The 19,437-nt window shown below is 38.6% G+C and overlaps 1 protein-coding gene across 3 annotated transcripts in view; it reads right to left on the reverse strand.

Moving 5' to 3' along the window:
* Positions 1-2,432: 2,432 nt before the first annotated feature.
* The window catches only part of CHRM2 (cholinergic receptor muscarinic 2), a 92,416-nt gene continuing 75,411 nt past the window's right edge, over positions 2,433-19,437 (reverse strand). For all 3 annotated transcript variants that reach the window (XM_014881604.2, XM_088165680.1, XM_088165681.1), the window contains one exon: positions 2,433-12,048. In XM_014881604.2, coding sequence (XP_014737090.1) covers positions 10,612-12,009 — 1,398 coding nt within the window. In that variant the 5' untranslated portion in view covers positions 12,010-12,048 and the 3' untranslated portion in view covers positions 2,433-10,611. The remainder of the gene's footprint in view (positions 12,049-19,437) is intronic.

The raw sequence follows: 19,437 nt of genomic DNA on the forward strand, positions 1-19,437 counted from the left end.
TGTTGGGTCCAACTCCTGACCTTGCACAGCACCATCCCCCAGTCTCACACCATGTGCCCAAGAGTATTGTTCAAATGCTTGAACTCTGTGAGGCTGGTGCTGTGACCATTGCCCTGGGGAGCCTCTTCCAGTGCCCAGTCACACTCTGGATAAAGAATATTTTCCTGATATCCAACCTAAACCTCCTCTGACACAACTTCAGGCCATTCCCTTGGGTCCTGTCACTGGTCAGCACAGAGCAGAGATCAGTGTCTGCTGCTCCTCTTCCCCTTATGAGGAAGTTGTAATTGCAGTGAGGTCTCCCCTCAGTCTCCTTTTGCTTTACCCACTCTGACTGCCCCCCTCCCCCCCTAAAAAAAAAAAAAAATTAAAAATCAGGGTTTTAGAGAAGGAAAAAAGTTTCACTAGAAAGTTCCCAACCAGCTCCATTATTTTGTAGTTGTCTACTTCACGTCTTCTCAGCATGAGCAGCAGACTTCAACCCTCCATTCCATAAAATTATGGTGCCCTTTTTTCCATACAAGGAAATTACATTCCATGTAATGGAAAGCATACCAATTGAAACATTTGGAAACTTATGGTTTATTTGTGTTTTATTTTAGAAAGAAAGCATAACAAAATCTGAGATTTGATGTCCATATTTGATATGTCTTTTTTATATTTTCTGTGGAACATACTAAACACCCACTATTTTAATAACTAAGCCTGTATACACTGAATTCTGCTCTCATCCTTAACTCTTGGCTACTGGCAGGAAATGCTGAAGCCTAACCCTCATGTTGAGAGACGTGCAACATTGGCTGTAGCTTAGCTCTTCCTAGCCAAAATGACAACTGGCCAGATAAACCCAAGAGTACCTTAATTTGTCCCAAAGAGTGCGACTTACAGAGTTCTTGCTCCTTTGGGCTCCTGGCATTGCTTAGTCTTCCCATCTGTAATGGGAGTTAAGGTAGATCCGTGCTGGAGAGATTTAACTGCTTTTACCTTCTTCCCTATTCTTTTATTAGGTTGCATTTCAGTAGGATTAATTTTGCAAAACTACAGATCCATTGTGTCTATAGTTCCAGAAAATGATTTGGTGCAGCTGCCGTTTGCAATGCTTTTTTTTAGGAATATTACTCCTGTGCCATATGGATTTAATAATCTCTGCTCAGCCCTGTTTATAAGTGTTTTTCAACTGCAGGCAAAATAAAAAACACTTATAAACAGGGCTGAGCAGTGATTATTGGAGGATTCAGGGAAAACCTTTGGTCTCTAAACTAAATGAAATAACTCCAGAGTTTTTGTGGTATTCCTTCTTATCTCTTTCCCTCTTACATTGCTCTGCATTTTTAAGCCAAAGGCTTTGATTTTGTAGTGATTTATTTAGCACCTTTAGCAAACTGTTAATGAGAGAGAGAAACATGGAGAGGTAGATGAGACTTGCCAGAGACCGGTGAGGAAGAAAGAGACAGGGAGAGGGAGGAAGGAGCAAAATAAGGAAGGAGAGGGTGGCAAAAAAGAAAAAAGATTGAGCAAAAGGAAAGGGATATTTTTATCTCTCCCATTCTTCGATATCATTCTTGCTGATGTTTTTCTTTTCCCTCATTCTATGTGTTGGCAGAAATGAAATTGGCAAGCTCCATGGAGAAGATGTCAATCTCCTAGTGCTACCAAGTAGGTTCCCACGTCTAGACAGTACATGCAATGCTTGGCAAAAGGCCAGAAACAGTGTTAATGGATTTATTAAATAGCAGCATTTCTCTGCATTGATTTTCCTAGGGTGCTCCCAGAAGTCAGGGTGAAGTAGGTAGCTAGACTTTGCCTATTTTTTTCTGCTAATAAATGGCCTCCAAGAGAAGTACTTAATAAAGACATTTCTGGCCTGGTGGCCATTGTCTCAAGGTGTCTCTCCAGAGAGGAGATTATGTACATTATTAGGTATTACATTAACTGCAAATATTACTGACTGTACTTGAAGCTTGAGGTGGTAATTTTTATTGTGCTAAGTGTGATTCTACTTTTTTAAAGAGAAAGGTAACTTTGCTCATAACCTGGTGGTGAGTCTGAGTGAATGGCTCAGGCAGGTAATCTGGCATATCTGCATATCTTTTCTACTGTGTGGAAAAAACACTGGAAAAAAACGTTTTCAAAATATATATAGGAAGACAAACAAAAGTTTACTATCAGTGCTCTGAATTTACAGGTAGCTTTAGCTTTATATTTCTGCAATGTGGATCTTAAATACATGTATAAATAAGAAATGCATGGCAAAAATAGTTGTGCCTTGGGAAAATAGATTTCAAATACCTGTTTGTGTCCCTATTGTGATTCTTACAAAAAATCTTTTGACCATCAGGGTCTACCCCTTAAAATTTTTGCACTCTACAGCCTGTCAGTAGTCCCTGCTCTGCAGGGTGCAAAAGGGCTTAGATATAGGACAAGTAAACAAATCTATTCAAACACATCAATTTATTGATTTCTCTGAGACAAAGGCAGGTGAAAAAATGACTTTTCTCACTTTCACTGTGAGAAGGTGAAGGTGAGCTTAGGCTGAAGAAACAGTACAGCAAATGCCAGAGGCAGAAAGTCTTTGGCAGAGAGTTTGAGACAGGTGTAAAGTCCTGTAAAGGTGGAAACTGAAAAGACCCTCAAATTTTAGAAAGGAAAAATTAGGAAAAGGAAGCCAACATAGACCACTTTATTAAAACAGCTTATTCTCATTCTGAACAAAATTATCCTGACTCTGAAGGGCTGATGCACCCACCGTGCCCAAAAGACCCCACCTTCAATCACTTTTCAAACTTATAGACTGGCTGTGCTCCAACATCTAGATTTACCTGGGTAGGCATTGTCCCCAGTCACCACCACTGGCTCCCCTTGCTGCTTCTGACCCTTTTCTGCTTCTGAATTGGGGGTGAAACAGTGTCCTGAGATCCCAAGCAACTGAATATACAGCTTATTTCTTTATCTTTACTCCTAGATGCTGTCTGAGCATGCCATGCAGATAGACTTGCATTCATAAGGCAAAGGGAGCTCAACATGTGTTTGTTAGTGGTACCATCTCCCCTCAAAGTTAAAAATTTACTTTGCTTGGATATAACAGGACAGCTACAAAAGAACCTTACCTATTCCCTCCTAATACTTGGATGACAGAACTATCTGGAGGAATGTTTTATTGGAGGACCTTGTCAGAATGCTCAAGGGACATTGTGGTTAAAGGTGACATTTTCTGAAGAAGGAACAAAGATGTTGAGGAAACAAGGACAGGTGAAGTTGTACTTCAGACATCTCTTGAAATTCACACTTGCCAAGGAAGTCAGGAAAAGAAGGTTAGAATTTTTTTTCTGGTTACAACAGATATTCTTACAGCCTGTGGCTACCGTAGGAAAACCATTTTTCTCCATCTATCACCATTAAATTTCACAGAGTAGTTCAGTCAGTAGAAAGATTAAATAAATAGAGAAACCACATACAAACACATTTTTACTACTATAATTCTCTGTTTAATGCAATGCTTTGACTAAGAATACAACTCAGCAGAATTGCATACACATATATTGCATGTGATTTTAGTTGTCTCTTCAAAATGTTTCCAGCTCTCATCATCTTATTCCTCCATGGCTTGTTTTGATGAAATAACTTCTTTCTTCATCTTGTATAACAAATTATAATGCTCCTGAATAACATAGACATTTTTCCTCCAAATGGAACACAACATCACATCAAATTCCCAGTTAATATAACTTTATCAAATTTTGCTTTCACTGTATGAAGGTTGTGCATAATATATGTATAGCTATACAGCATATATAAATATATATATATATCTATAACGTATATATAATTAAGTGAGTCAGCTTTACACAGCTAACCATAAACTTGTGCTTATCTTATTTATATGAGATCAAATATACGGCGTCAAAATTTGACCAGTCCCCTACTTGTAAGATTCTCAGTTCCTAGTTTTACCACATGATTTTGGGTATCACATACAGGTAATGCATTCTCTTTTTTCTTGCAGTAGTATTTTCTTTTGAAGAAAAGAATGCAGATTATATATATATATATATATATATATATATATAAAGGAGTAACAAGTTTTTCATATTGTTAAGTTAAAAAAGACTTCAAGAACAGATGAGGTTCTTCCTCGTACATAGAGCTTGAAGCGTAATTTGACATTCATTGTAGAGATATTTATATTATAAGCTTATCTTAATAGTATTACACATAATGTATTATTTTTTACAGTCAAGATATGGTGTTGGACATGTTAAAACACGCTATATAAAGATATATACAAATTGCTAGTCTCCAACTTACCAACCACCTCAGCTAAGTGGCACCAGAAATAAGGGAGAGGATAGAAGAATGTCTGTTGATTGGCAGTCATGGTGCTCCCACTAGTGTTTTTATTATTATTACTGCCACTACTACCATGATGTGCTTCAGGGAAGGGCTATCTTTGGAGTAGAGGTGGAGAGACAGAGTCTCCAACAGGGGCAGAAATCCCTACCTCTTCCCTGAAGCCTATATGAGCTGGGGGAAGTAGAAAAGCAATCCAGCTGTGACTTGCTTGTCCCTTTGCAAGTAAGAACACACCAACCTTGCTCCCCTGTGCTTTGTCCAGTGCTGTCAGGTGAATCAGTCCAGATATTAAACATCCAGTGAAATTCTTCCTTCTAACGGCACTATAACACGGGCTGTGATCACACTGCCTCATGTACCGCAGAGAGTTGCTTCTGTCAGATTCAGAGCACTTTGGGACATGTCTCAGAAAATGGTTTCTATGTGCTTCTTGACAGGTATGATTAAAAAAAAAAAAACAAAACCAAAAACTCACAGTGGACAGACAAAAAAGTGTAGGTACTGAATGGCACTTTTCAGGTAATGCAGAACTTTGGAAGACAAAAATACACCAGAATTTATTTTCTTTTATTTGGTTATTACTGGAATGAAATGTGTTTAACAAATATACCCAGTATCCTGAAATATGAGTCCTGGAAGGACATGTAATTTATTAGCTCCACATTGTAGCAAAAGAGGCCATTGCAAAAGGAAAGAAGTAAAAATATGGGAGAAATAACTGCATTGGTTTTGGTAAATGATTCATGTTCAACTCAGCCTTGCTATAATTACATTCTTAGGTTTGGACTCTCAGTGAATACTCTGCCAGTAAGCTCATGAATGAAAGGGGATTCAAGGAAAGGCAGGGCTGCCTTTCTGTTGCACAGAGGAAAAAATTAATCCATGCATGTGGCAGCATGATATTCCACTACAACCACATTCACTCTTTGACATTATCCACCAACAGAGATAGCAAAACTGGGGAACAAAAGAACTGATTTGGCCTTGTTTCATGTGAGGGTTTGTTTTATTTCCTGTTTAAAACCCATGCAGAAAAGATTAATGGAACTTGCCACTCCACACAGTAGCTTGGGCTTCAGTGGAGGAGGATGTTGCATGCTAGGGAAGCCGGTTTTTGGGTGGGGTTAAAGAGGTTGAATACCAGGATTCACAGTGCCTGAAAGGCAAGTGAAACTGCAAGCATGTAGCTGTAACACAGGTGACACTTGTTAAAGTGAGGAAGGAGGAAAGCTTTTTGGTAAAACTGTGGCAAAAGAGGAAAAACAGAGAAAAGAGACCACAGCAAATTAAAGACCATCTCTGACGTTCCTTCAAGGCAAGATTTTCTATAAATTTTTTAAAATAAAGGTTCCCAAAAGTCTAGAGCATTTTGTGACACACAGGAACTGAAAAAGCAATACTATGTAGAAATCATACCCTTGTAAACATCTGTAGTGAAAGAAAAGCTAACTTCTTTTAAGCCTCTCAATTTCTACCACTTGCACTGTTGTCATCTGGGACTCTGAAACTCCAAACTCACTGTCAGCAAATGACCCTCATGCACAGGGCCAGAGTTTGTTTTCCTGCGCCTTCTTTTGTAAAACTTTAGATTATTGCCCCCAGAAACACCACAATTTGTCAAAAAATAAAGATTTTTATGAAGTATTTTAAGGGGAGGGAGGAAAAACATCAGCATCACTCTTCTCCACTCACTCCCCTGCCTCCAAGATGCATTCATGTCAGGTTTGCAGCAAGTTGTCTGTCAGGATGCTTTTAACCTATTCAGTCCTGCTAGGCCACTGCCATGATTAATTTGGGGGCACAGAAGTGGCAAAGAGAGGTGCTGTCAGCAGAAATGAAAGATTCAAAATGTGCCACCCCAGCACCACAGGAGAAACTGGGAGCTGTGTCCAGAGGCAGCACTCACTCATCCATAGGAACGTCTCATTCACAGGAATGAAGAACAGAGATCAAAATCACTCAGAAGTGGGGAAGGGGACAGTGAGTTTGCTAGCAAGTCCCACAGACAGAGGGACACACTCAAATCCATAAGGACATTTAAAAAAAAAGTCTCTGCCCTCCTGATCCAATCCCTAGAAGGGAGGCCAGGAGCTGCTGGGGCACTTCAAGGGTTTCTTCAGTAGTGTGTGGGCTGTTCTCACCACAGCCACACTACTTGAATGTTTTCCTCCACCAGAAGAGTATAAAACAGAGGGCTGATAGATTTAGCACTTCATGTTTTGTGAATGCCAAACAACAGATCTCTGGGGTACACTTGAGCACTCCCATCCCCGAGAGCTTTTGTACAGAAAAAAAACAATAAGAGAAAGAAAGAAAAATCAATCTGACCTATATAGATGTGTTTGTTGTCTTTGGACTGTCTTTCATCAGGCAACGTTCAAATACTTTGCTGTCTTTGAATAGATCCTGTGATTCCTAATAAATCAAATGAAAATCTCAAATAGGAAGAAAGCTGACAAGTTTTTCTTAGATTTTGTTCTCATTCGAAAACCGCTTTTAAATATTATTTCAGCTTCCTTTCTTCCTTTTTTCCTTTTCCTTTTCCTTTCTTTTTCTTTGTTCCTTTCTTCCTTTCTCTTTGACCCCAGACATCTTTAATACTCAGAAAAGTTGCCCACTGGATTGATGCATCTCCAAGTGGTTGTTCTCTTCCTGGAGCATGAAGGTTGGGCGGTCACATGACAACACAAATCACTGCCCATGGGCTGTCTCTTTCTGGAAATAATGAACAAAGAAGAAAAGGAGGGGGCAAGAAGGTCTAGCTGCAATTTTTTGTTGTTGGTTCTCAGTTTCGGGATTTTTTTTTTCTTTTTCTTTTTGTTCTCATGAGTCACCTGCACAGTGTGCTTGATTTCTGTGTGAAACAGAAGTGGCCAGTGCAGCTCGTGGTGTGGATGTGCTGCTGGGATCCTCTGGCCAAGCCCAAGGTCAAGATGAGGCAGCTCCAGCCTTGGGGACCGCAGGATGCAGGTGAAAGCCAGGGAAACTGAAGTTACCCAGGGAGAGCTGCTCTTCAAGACTGACATCTAGATCCTGCAGAGCTATCACTCAGAAGGGAAGTGAAAGCTGGTGAACGTGGTTTGGAACACAAAGGAAAGATGTGAAAGCTCAAGGGATATTCAAGAACAAATTACTTTGCGGTTTCTGAACCATTATCACATTTTTGTCTTACAAGCCATAATCAGCTGAAGACTCAAGAGATTCCCAATATCTGAGGGCACATTCTGCCTCTTCTCTGCCTCCAGGAGGTGCTAGACAGTGCAATAAGTGTTGGGTCTGCACCTCCCAGCAGCTGGTAATGCACACAAGACAAGATTCTATGCAATAGCTTGAATATTATTTGGTTATTTTTCATGTATATAAACCATGTAGGGTTGTGTTTGCATGCCTGTGGATCCATACGTAGGTGCACTATGTCATCTATTTTTTATGCTTGTTAATTTTCTGCAAATGTAAATGTACCATGGAACCATTACAGGATGGAAACACAGAGAACTGTGTGTCCTTCAAGCCTTTTAAATATACTACAGCACAAATCAGAGCAGCTTGTGTTTTAAGATCAAAAGTTATGATGGTGCAAGGGAAAAGTGCTAGAAAACTTCAAACTGATATTTTTCCTTTGCTTGCTTTTTTCATGAATGTTGGCCCCAAAATCCTTTTCTTTCTGTGGTATTTTGTGTCATCATATCACATGATGGAGTATAATTGCAATCTATCTGTTGCCTTTTAACCTGTAGGCGTGTCCTTGGCTGTTAGATTAATTCATTATGAACAAGTGATAGTTTCAAATGTGAGAATAAAGAATTTGCACACCTGTCAGAAAACCAGAATTAAAAGATTAAGTATGGCTGTACAAACCATTATTTCCCAGTTTAGAGTACCTGTTCTATTGATACCCACAGAACTTGCTGAAAGAAAGAAGCAGGTGTGTTTCTCTTATGAAACTTTTCTAAAGAAGTCATATTTAGAAATTGAATGTATTTGATTTTTTTCTTGGGTTTTTATCTGATTTTTTAAACACTGTAATAGAATGAGCAACCTAGGAATGTGTAAGTCTTTCCTTTGACCTGTCAAGATAAACCTAGTGAATGAAGTTTTAAAAGGCAAACAGTGCTCAGTCTGGCAAGTTTTGTCATTAAGTTATTCTTCCTTACAAGCAGGAAGATGAAAACAGTGATAGTAGATATGACTCAAGGCAAGAGAGGGTTGCAAAATTAGATCCTTGGCTGTATAGAGACAGTTATACAAGGATGAAATCACTAGAGATATAACTTGATTGACTTCATATTAAGACACATTAATATGGAGTTTAATGTGGCCTTAATTTACTGCAGTTTAATCCTCCTTATTTTCACTTTCTGCTGGGAGCTTTTACTACAAAACATGAAAATTGTCATGATACCAAACTGCTTTGACACTGTGTTCCAATAAGCTTGTCAAATGTAAAACTTAATTCTTCAAGACTAATGTCTCAGTAATCTCAGTAATAGTAATCTGCTATTTTGAGGTGCATTTCGGAATGCTCTAAAGTTGTAGCATGAAATAACAGAATGAATATGTGTCCTGTTTGGTGGGCGGATTTCACTCAAAGAGAGACCCTCAGGACACTGTCTATACTCTTTTTGGGTAACAAAATATATAAATGTACCATTGTTAGGACCTGGAAGTTAGAGATACTAAGAAGGAAGTAAATAAAATATGCATAACTCACAGACAATCTCTGTTTTCAGTAATCTGATACCCTGTCCACAAAATGTTTAGTTTTGCTACAGCAAATATCAAATATTGGAATAATAAATTCTTTGTCAGGCAGAAATAATCAAAATTTCACCTAGTCTAGAGCAGCAAAAAACATTTGAGCTTAACCCTTGCCAGACTCTCATCGAGACTATTTCAATATCTGGTTTTCTATAATCACAGTTTTTCTCTCTGCCTTTTTATTAGTGTTACCCCTCGGCTTACAGTCAAAATATGGCTCTCAGGTAGTACAAGACAATGTGACCAATATCTTTCCCAGAAAGCAAACATCTTGTCCAGGATTCACCCAGAAAGGACACCAGTTTCACACTAAGGGCTTAGCAGACTTTGATCCAGGTGGGTATGTCAGTATATCTTATTGTTTTCCTCAATAAATTAATCATAGAATCATCTTTTGACAGGTCAAGAGCATGGTCATTTAATATTAACTATTCATTCTGTGAAGCCTCAATATACTTCTTCATCTGTACATCCAACTTTAAGTGGATGTAGCCTTTCATTTTCCTTGTAATAATCTTGTTTCTATTCTTCAGCTGAGACCCTTTGATTGGCCACCATGGTGGCTGACTGGATGAGACCTTTAAATTTACAGCTTCTTTTGATATTCAGTCTTGCCCTGGACAAGTAAGGTACAGAAGGGAAGAACAGGCTGATGAAGGTAAAAGGCAAATCCACAGGTTGATGCTATGTGATGAACAAAGTGAACAAAGTCGTCTTAAAAGCTTTGGTTTACATGGATGCTGAAGAAGTCTTGGCATGTAGCAATCTGGATGAGACCACATCTTTTCACTTTGACCTTGTCATAATGAAGTACTTTGAGGAACAAAAGCCCCTGGGAGGGGGCAGACTTGAAAAGATATACAATGATTACATGTTGCACATAAGTACACTTTCAGAACTAATGTGGTTTTGGAAATGGTGGTGTCATAAACAACATAAAAAACTTCCATCATGATTTACCTAACATTAAGCTTCTTACATGACAGTGGCAAAACAGCTTTAGACAAGTTTGAGCTTTAGAAAATTTCTGCCATGATTGATTTGGATTATGCAATGACCTTCCAAACTCCTATGCCTCTTCCACACACACATTTATTAAAATTTGGTGTTTTTTTAACCTAGATGAAAATGTAATAAACACACACAGGAAATAACAAGAAAAAGAGAATGAAAGAACAAGTATTTTACACAGAGTGACCAAAAATCATAGACTTTAAAGCCCTTTTGCAGAATACGTTCAGAAAGAAAGGAACTGTGCTTCCAGTCCATATACTGGAATGATTTCTCAAACATCCCTGTGTCCTAAAGATTTAATTTCATTTATTAAAAAAATGTTTTAACGTGTAGTCCTCAGGGGTACAACTGATGCCTCTTATCAATATTTCCACTAACATCCTGGATTGTACACTCCATAGAAGAGCATAAAGTGCTACAGCATTGAGGGTTTTTTAAATTTAATTTGGAACTTCTTCACCCTTTCCATAATTATTTTCATTATTCTTTTTACCTTGTAGCTCCTATGTTCTTGTAATGACACATAAGAAGGTGCTTAAAGGTCTTCTTGAAAGTGGCATTGCAGAGCGCATAGCAGGCAGGGTTGATGGTGCTGTTGATGTAACAGAGCCAGTAGCCTATGGTCCATACAGTGGTAGGGATGCAGGATGTGCAGAAACTGTTGATGAGCACCATCACATTGTATGGGGTCCAGGTGATGATGAAGGCCAGGAGGATGGCCAAAATCGTCCTCGTAACTTTTTTCTCTCTAGAAGGGGGTGGTTTCTTTTTGGCTGGCTGCTTTGTCATCTTGACAATTTTCCGGGCTACACTGTTCTGCTTCTCCTCTCCGTTTGTGCCTACAATCTCCACAGTAGTGTTGGTAGGGGCACAGCAGTCCCCCTTTTGGGACTTGGTGACTATCCTGATGCATGTCAGCTTGGAGTTCTCTGCTTTGACATGGTCTTGGGAGGCAGAAGCTTGTCTGGCATCTTTGGTACCTTCATCCTCTTTCAAGTTGGAAGCGACCACACTGATGGAGGTGGAGTCATTGGAGCTCTCCTTTTCCCCTTGAACACAGTTATTGGTCACAGTATCTTCACTGGTTTTTCCATTTTGAATTTTGCTGTGCTCCTGCCCATCTCCGCTGGTTGGGATATTGTTATTGTTTGGTTTCACTATTTTACCTTGGGCAAGGCTGGGGGAAACTGTTTCTTCGTTTTGGGTGGCTTCCTTTTTTCCTTTCTTTATCCGACTCTTACTGGCTCGAGAGATTTGCCAGTAAAGGACAGTCATGATGATAACAGGCAAATAGAAGGCTGCAATGGCAGTGCCAAAAGTGACAGCAGGGTTGGAAAAAAACTGGATGTAGCAATCCCCATCTGGAACAGTCCTTCCTCCAACAATGAATTGCCAGAAAAGAATTGCAGGGGCCCAGAGGATGAAGGACAGCACCCAGGCAGCTGCGATCATAATGCCGGCCATCTTCGTGGTCCGCTTCACGGGGTACGTCAGAGGCTTGGTGACACAGAAGTACCTGTCAAAGCTAATAATGAGCAGGTTCATTACAGAAGCATTGCTGACCACATAGTCAAGAGCCAGCCAGAGGTCACACACCACAGGCCCCAAGGGCCAGTAGCCTATCACAGTGTAGAGGGTGTACAGGTTCATGGAAAAGATGCCGATGATCAAGTCAGCGCAGGCCAGGCTGAACAGGAAATAATTGTTGACAGTCTGGAGGTGCCTGTTGACCTTGATTGACACCATGACTAGGATGTTCCCAATTATGGTAACTAGACTGAGAGACCCTGCCACCAGGACGATGAACACCACCTCAACAGTTTTATAGGGGCTCTCCAAGGCCATCACATTTTCAGTGGAGGAGTTTATATATGTTGAGTTATTCATTCTGCTTCTGATAACAAGATGCCCAGTTACGACTTAAACCTGTAGAGAAAAGAAAACAGATACCATCAGGAAGTTAGTGCCTTTGGCCTTTGTCTTTAAGGAATGGATCCCCAAAAAAAACGACCTGGCAAAAGTTTAAAGCTAGAAGATGTATTCAGGAAAAACCAGTCACCTTTGTCTGAAGGAAACACCTTACAGTGTACAGTTTAGGAATAGCAGAACAACAGACTAGCTCTAAATATATGAGATAGGCACACATTTGGAACCAAAACTAAAATTTTAAGTTCTCAGATGCATTTTTCTCCTTGTTATTTTTTAAAACTAATATTGACTTGAATATTTTGGAACTGAGCCTGCATATTGTTTTCTTTCTTACTAACAAAATAGTTCACTTTGCTCATTTCAAACCCTATTCTAAATAAAAAGTCCAGACTAGAGTGTGTAACATTCTTATAACCCAAAGTGAAGCTGTAATCTACTGTGAAGGAGGTCATGAGAAGGAGGTGTCTGTTTCTGTCTTTTGTTCATTTTCCACCTGGGCATGGTTCTGTGAGGTTTATGGAATGCGGTTTATCATATGTCCCCCCCAGTTTTCTTACCCTGCAGTTCCTTTATTTAGGCAACACATACAAAGATTTTTGCACTGCATCAAACTAATTAGTCTGTCAATAAACAAAAGAAGGTGGGTCTGTTGAAGTTAACAGAGTTAGTAAACTCATCTGAGTTGAACATTTGGCTATCTAGTTAGATGCATACATATTTAATTTATATTTTTTTCAATTTCAGTAAGATTAGTTATTTTTATTTACTTTTGAATATTTGTACCTGAATAAAGCATTGTTGTTTGGGGTTTTTTTGTTGTTTTGGTTTTTTTTTTATTATGATATTATCTTTTGATGGTTTCCCCCTTATTTTTCACACCACAATATTTTTAATCTGTATCACATTAAGCTACAACAAAAGATCTGAAATGGATAGCAGGGTAATGCTAAGTAAAGAAACATAAAAATCAGTTCTGTTTCCACATAGCAATTCTTTTTGTGCCCTGTATACTTTACTGGCAGTGCTCAATAAATAGTAATTAAATTGCTAGTGATACACATTTGACAGAAGACAAAGAAAACAGGGCATGCTTTTGCCTTCAGGATATATTCTATTTTTTTTTAAATCCCCTGGAAGTCAACAGAATGCACTGGAATTGTACAGCCCATCTCTGAGTGCTCATTATGTATGAGCTACGCTCAAGGGATTATTGAAGCATGAAGGCTGGATGTAACAGGAAAGTTACGGTTTTTTTCTAATTAATATTCTGCTTTTTGCTCCCCCACACATAACGCATCACTTCTTTAAGAAAGAGTCTCTAAACGTGGTGGTGCAATCAAAGGAAAACAAAAAATTATCTATGTATGGCTCCTCTATACACCAGGGATTGGAAAATTCTACTCTGGTCCCTCTGACTCTGCTGATGCACAGACATATGCAGTCCACGTCACTTCAAAGGAGCAATGCATTTTAACTGTCATTTCAGAACTGTGCCTTTCTTTTTTTTTCCCAGATGCAAAAGAAAGAAGATGATGCAAAATGTCAGCACAACAGCAAAATCCCTTCTGACCTCTCGGAAAAATAAGCAAGTCTGTCTCCATGGAAAAGTCAAAATGCTATACCAGGGTAAAAGGTTTTCTCTCTGAGGCAACTTTGTTTATACTTAAAGAAATACAACTGGCAGAGGGTGGGGCTCATGCATTTGCCTTTGCTGTCAAAAACAGCTAAAATTTATTTACCAATTCTATATTGAAGTAAATACATGAATACATACAGCACCATAAGGCTCGACAGACATTTTTTTATTGCTATCTATTTAAAAGTACATCCCTAAAATCCTTGGGATCAGGTTCAAGATAACAAATTGAGGAAGAGGAATGCTTTAGTTAAGTATGTGGTTCGTGCAGTCAGAGGAGTGCAGGCTGAGTGGAATGCAGCAGAATTTCTACTCTGTGCAAAAACATCGAAGGGACACCTTTAATATATAGGACTGTCATTTCAACAATTCCCAGTCTATTTTTCTCCCAAAGCTTCAGAGGTGAGCAGCTGGTTATCCAGTTAGATATGTAAGACATCACTTTTTTGGACAAGCTAAGACTTATGAACTTTCTTAAGAGAATGCATTCTTAGTGAAGAGACAACATCATGCATAGAGATGTATTGATTAAAAAAAGAGCAGAATTTAAAAAAAAAAATCAGCAAAAGAGGGTTTGTGAGCCAGGGTTCTGCATCTACCTCTGATGACAGAAAGTTGGAGCAAAATGGAAATGCGTGAGAGTGGATCAGAGATGAAAAAATTGTGCTTTGTTATAAGGAAACAAGTGTTTCTCTAAAATATATTTTTGAAAAACTGTTCAGAAGTTCTGTTTTCATTCCACTGAAAAACAAAATTAGTTTTAAAAACTTGAACTTGTGAAACCAAATTACCATGTCTCAGCTAATTTTATTCCTGGGTCTTTTCAAGTGAAATTTTTACCCACTTTCACTGGAAATATAGGTAATTCGATAACAATTCCCTTGATTTTATGAGAATCTATGGGATGCAAGGAGATGGATGAAAGCTAAAAGCTAATATTACTTGCTAGGAAGAGGATTTCATTGTGCTAATATGAAAGGAAGCAGAGCAAAGGAGTCCCTTTCTCAATGGTCTCTTTTTGCACAAAACTTTGCAGCCCTTAGGAAGGCAGCTAGCTCAGGACTGCAAATTGCATGGGCAGTTACAGCTTTCTGAGGTACAGGGAAACATCTGCAGTTGCCAGCTCCAGTAAAAACTTCCTTTGCCTGCATCAGTGTGATTGTAAAGTGAAGTGTATCTTGCTGTTGTGGTGATTTGTAAAGATTTTCTGAAATTTTTACCTGCTGAGACCTGGGCAGCCTCCCTTGTACCTGACAAGGACTAATCAGAGTCGGATTTTTAATATTGACACATTGTTACACCAGTGAGAAAATTTATGCGTCGTTGTGAAACACATGTAAAGATAAAAACTCCTGCTCTTCCTCGAGAAGGAGGAGGAAGAAAGAAGAAGAGGAAGAAGAGGAAGAAGAGGAAGAAGAGGAAGAAGAGGAAGAAGAGGAAGAAGAGGAAGAAGAGGAAGAAGCAGCTCTGTTTTTCAAAGATGAGAAAAGCTTTTGTTTAAATTGTTATAATCCTTCAAGTGTGCCCCATAAATTGATATTATGGACCTCAATAATGGTTGTAGGGAAACTGTTACTCGAGGAAGGGATTTTTATAAGTAATCAAATTTCCATTCTTCCGGGTGGCTGATCACTGTAACATCAAGACCACGAGAAAATTGTTTCTTGTGGAGAAACCTCCATAGACTGAAAAGAGAAGTCTCCTCTCCCAAGTGAATTAGTAAAAGACTCTGACTTTTTCAAAAGATGGAAAATTGACTGGTTTTCTGTATGTTGTCAGTGTGAAAGAAATGTGTAGGAGGACGAGGAGCATTCTAAAAGTGTTATTCGGAGTTCCATTTTATTCTTTTTTCTTATAGTTTCTAGTAATAAAGTTTTTCTTTTTACCATTTAAAGTTGGGCCTGTTTTGCCCTTCTCCTAATCCTATCTCACAACAAGAAAATTTCAAATTAGCAAACCAAAACCACTACAGAAAATTAGTATTTCTGCCTGGTTAAACCAAAACCCTGACAGCTGTGTATGTTGATGAGAGGGTGTAGGGCTGGAGAGACACATCTCATTTCCACTGACATATATTGTCACTGCTCAGAGTACTAAAATCATACTTGCAGAGGCAGGGGTGTTCCCATTTCCTAAACCAAGAGCCCCTGCAATCTTCTGGGTTCCTTCCTGTTGACTCCAGTAAGGTTGGAATCAGGTGCACAGAGAGGGTTCTGTTTCTCATTGTGGCCGCTTCTGCCTCAGTCCAGGACTGCCTGTGGACTTCTTTTGTTTTTGCCTTGCCACAGAGCTCATCTCTCCTGCTGGAGAGACAGCGGATCTGGGAGCAGATGTTATTCATCAGGCAGACCTACAGGGCAGAGGCATTTTAAGGTAAAATGAGCTTCCTGTGTGAGAAATACCAGATCTTATTCTTGAACAGAGCTCTCCTCTACAAGCCCATGGGTGTTTGTGTGAGTTGCACAATATGGCACTGACTCCCATGGGCTACCATAATTTATCCTTCTATACTAAGTGCATTCTTGCTAAACAGAAAAGGAAATTAATGTCTCTTGTGACCTGAAAAGCAACCAAAATAATTTTCTGAAATATTTTTCAAAATATATATGACTTTTTGGAGTGGAAACACCATAATCACTGCACAGAAAATGTCCAAAGCCAAGAAACCCACATAATGATTCATTATTTGATATTTGATATGTACTTGGGACACGTTTCCAGTGCAGTAGCTTTTCTCTCTAAAGAGCTCATAGTACTGACAATCATTCCCTTCTGTTGACTGGGCAACAGTTTAGGGCAGAGCTGGGGCATACTTAAGCATTGCATCCTGCTGAGTTGTGCTTTGCACTTACCCTGACAGGAAAACATCCATTTGGTGCAGGCAAATCTTGTAGCAAACATGTAATTTTAAATTTCAAATATATCTCCAATATCTATCACAGAAAAAGACTACAGAAATGTTTGGTATATTGAAAAAAAAAGGCTGATGCATCATGCTTGTCAAAGTTTGTTAGACAAATCCTTCTTCTGTATTGTGCATATTGGCAAGTTTAATTTGGTAAGGATTTAATGTCTTTGAATTCTCTGAAACCATATAAGGGTCAAGACAGGAAGAAGGCAACAAATGATCAGCACCTGAAAGTTATACTTGTGATTTTTAAAAAATTACCCAAGAATGTATGCACATTGCCATTCTGAGTGCACATCTAAGCATCTGTCACAAGCAGAAGGAAATACACTTAATTTTCTTTTTTTGATCTAGTTCCTCTTCAGCCCAAACCTATTTAAAATGGATTTGATGTTTGCTGTAGCAATAATGGAATGGTTTTTGTCCTGAACTGATTTTTATCCTGAGCTGAATTGATTCTAAATTTCTTCCTGGCGCCATTTTAAACTCACAGTGTGAAAACAAAATGAGATAAACAAAATCCCTTAATCTATGATAAATACCCTAGGCCTGTTACCCAGAATTTATGGCAGACTTTAAGAGAGAATATAGATATAGTCTGGATTTTTGGTAAAAATACATTTCAGAAAATACCCAAGACTAAAATCTTCACCACATGGATTAGCTTCTGCCATCCTTTTGAAACTAGAAACATCTTTGATAAGTGTTACTGTCTTGGTGTGGTCTGGTTTTTTTTATTTTCATGCACTTTTGTTTATATCAATCAATACATGTCCTACAGAAAAAGATATCCTGTGGGCCTGCTTGGATCTACTTTTTCCCATCTAATTGTGAAGGATACCCAAGGGCAAAATTAAAAATTTCTGCACAGATCTTGAAACAACAAGTAGATCAGAGTAAAAAAATATTTAAAAAAGCAAACCAACAGTGTGCCACAAATAACAATTGCAACAAAGCAGAAATGAAAATATTCCCCCAAAAGCAGCAGGGGACTGTACATGAGTAGGTGTCAATGCTGGCACCAAAACTGCTGCCTCAGGGCACGTTAGGGTCTGAGGATTTGTAAAGCTGTTAACTACATCTTGCACACTGCTGCTCTTGCAGTCTAAAACTGTATAGAAGGAAATATAGAAAAACTATATAGAAGTAAAATAGTGTAATGAGCCCAACTTGTTGGTATTAAATATCATACAAGTAGAAGTACAGATAGTATAGCAAAAAAAGAAACCCAAACAATAATCTCTCTAGTTTCAGGAAATAAATAATAATAATTAAAAAGGTATTTTTTCCTCAAAGATCTGGATAACAAAATATTTGTAATATATTAGTATTGTTATTACTATTGCTATTGTTATGATAGTCACCCATTGGTACTAAGGCACATGAAATATTATGTTTCTGTCAGTATAGGCTTGGCTGCAGACTTGTTTTTGTTTTTCAGGACCTGTGTAATCAAGAGAGAATTTGCATTCTGTCTTTGGGCAACTGATACCATTACAAGTTAAACTCTGCATCCTACTGCACTGGGCAAATCTGAAAAATATGCTTAATAGGCATGGTTCAATCTAACTGGCTTTGATGCACGAAAAAGAATTTTTACCTCCTGGACCAGAGAAGATACTTTCCCTCACATGCCTCCTTATTCTTGCCAGGATTATCATAAAAATCCTTGGTTCAAAACTAGTGAGAAAATGACCAGTTCTCATGGTGAAGTTATGGAAGATTTTCCTCTCTGTTCTTGTGGAACCATGACATTTATCCATGTGATAAAAGTGACTGAATGAAATGGTCCATATCATTCCTTCTGAGTTCCACCTGTAATCCTGCATACCCCATCTTGTCAGAAGTGCTTACACAGTAGAGGGAATTTTCAGAATGGCAATTGTAAAGCAGAGGGTTTCAGCATTACACTTCAGGCAAAGTAAATAGTAAGGGATGCTCTTGAAAGATAGAAGAGAAGAGCATTTTTTATGGGTTGGTTTTTTTTCCAGGTAAATTGTGAAATATGTCTATTTGCTGAGATCAAAATAAATTTATGATCTAGAAATCAGAGAAAAAAGAAGAAGTTGGTCTTTGGAGTATGAAATGCAAAATTGAAGCATCCCACAGCTTTCTCTTGAGGGCTGAGTTAAATGGATAGTATCTCCATCTAGAGGCATAGATAAGCAGCTGCCACATAAAACAGTAATTTCCAGCAGCAGAATGGCTTAAAAATATTTAAAAACTTACTTACCTCTCAGGCAGAAGAGACCTACATTTTATTGCAATTTAAATCTTATTATAATTACTGAGCAAAGATATAATTTGATGAAAACCTGAAACCATTACAGTTAAATATTCCTGGAGCAAGCAGTCTGGATGAAGAGGTATATGACCTGAGATAAGCTCAATCAGTCAGAACATGGTTCTAATAACACCACAATTGTGGTTTTGATCCCTGGATGATCTATTTATTTAAGATCTGGACTTGGTGATCTTTGTGGGTCCTTCCAAATCAGAATATTCTGTAATCTAGTTAGACTGGGGCAGCCAGTGCACAGAAACACAAGCTTAGGCCTGAGTTTATTCACTGCAACCACCATCATTTAGTCATCAATTTGGGCATGACCCATCTTAAAGTGTTTTTTCACAGAAGGCCATAAATGGGCTGGAAGAGTGGATGATGTCATCAAAAGGTAAATCTAGGGACTGGTTCACATCACATACACATTTTATAAGTGCACCTATACTGATTTCTACTGGCAGAGGTTATAGGAGAGATAGAAAAGGGACATTAAAGTGACAGATTTCAGGAAGTCCTTCTCCTTTCCACCTAGTGCTGCACCACTGTTGTTGGAAGTTG

The sequence above is a fragment of the Sturnus vulgaris genome, chromosome 5 (genome assembly GCF_052056855.1).
Source record: "Sturnus vulgaris isolate bStuVul1 chromosome 5, bStuVul1.hap1, whole genome shotgun sequence".
NCBI lineage: Eukaryota > Metazoa > Chordata > Aves > Passeriformes > Sturnidae > Sturnus > Sturnus vulgaris.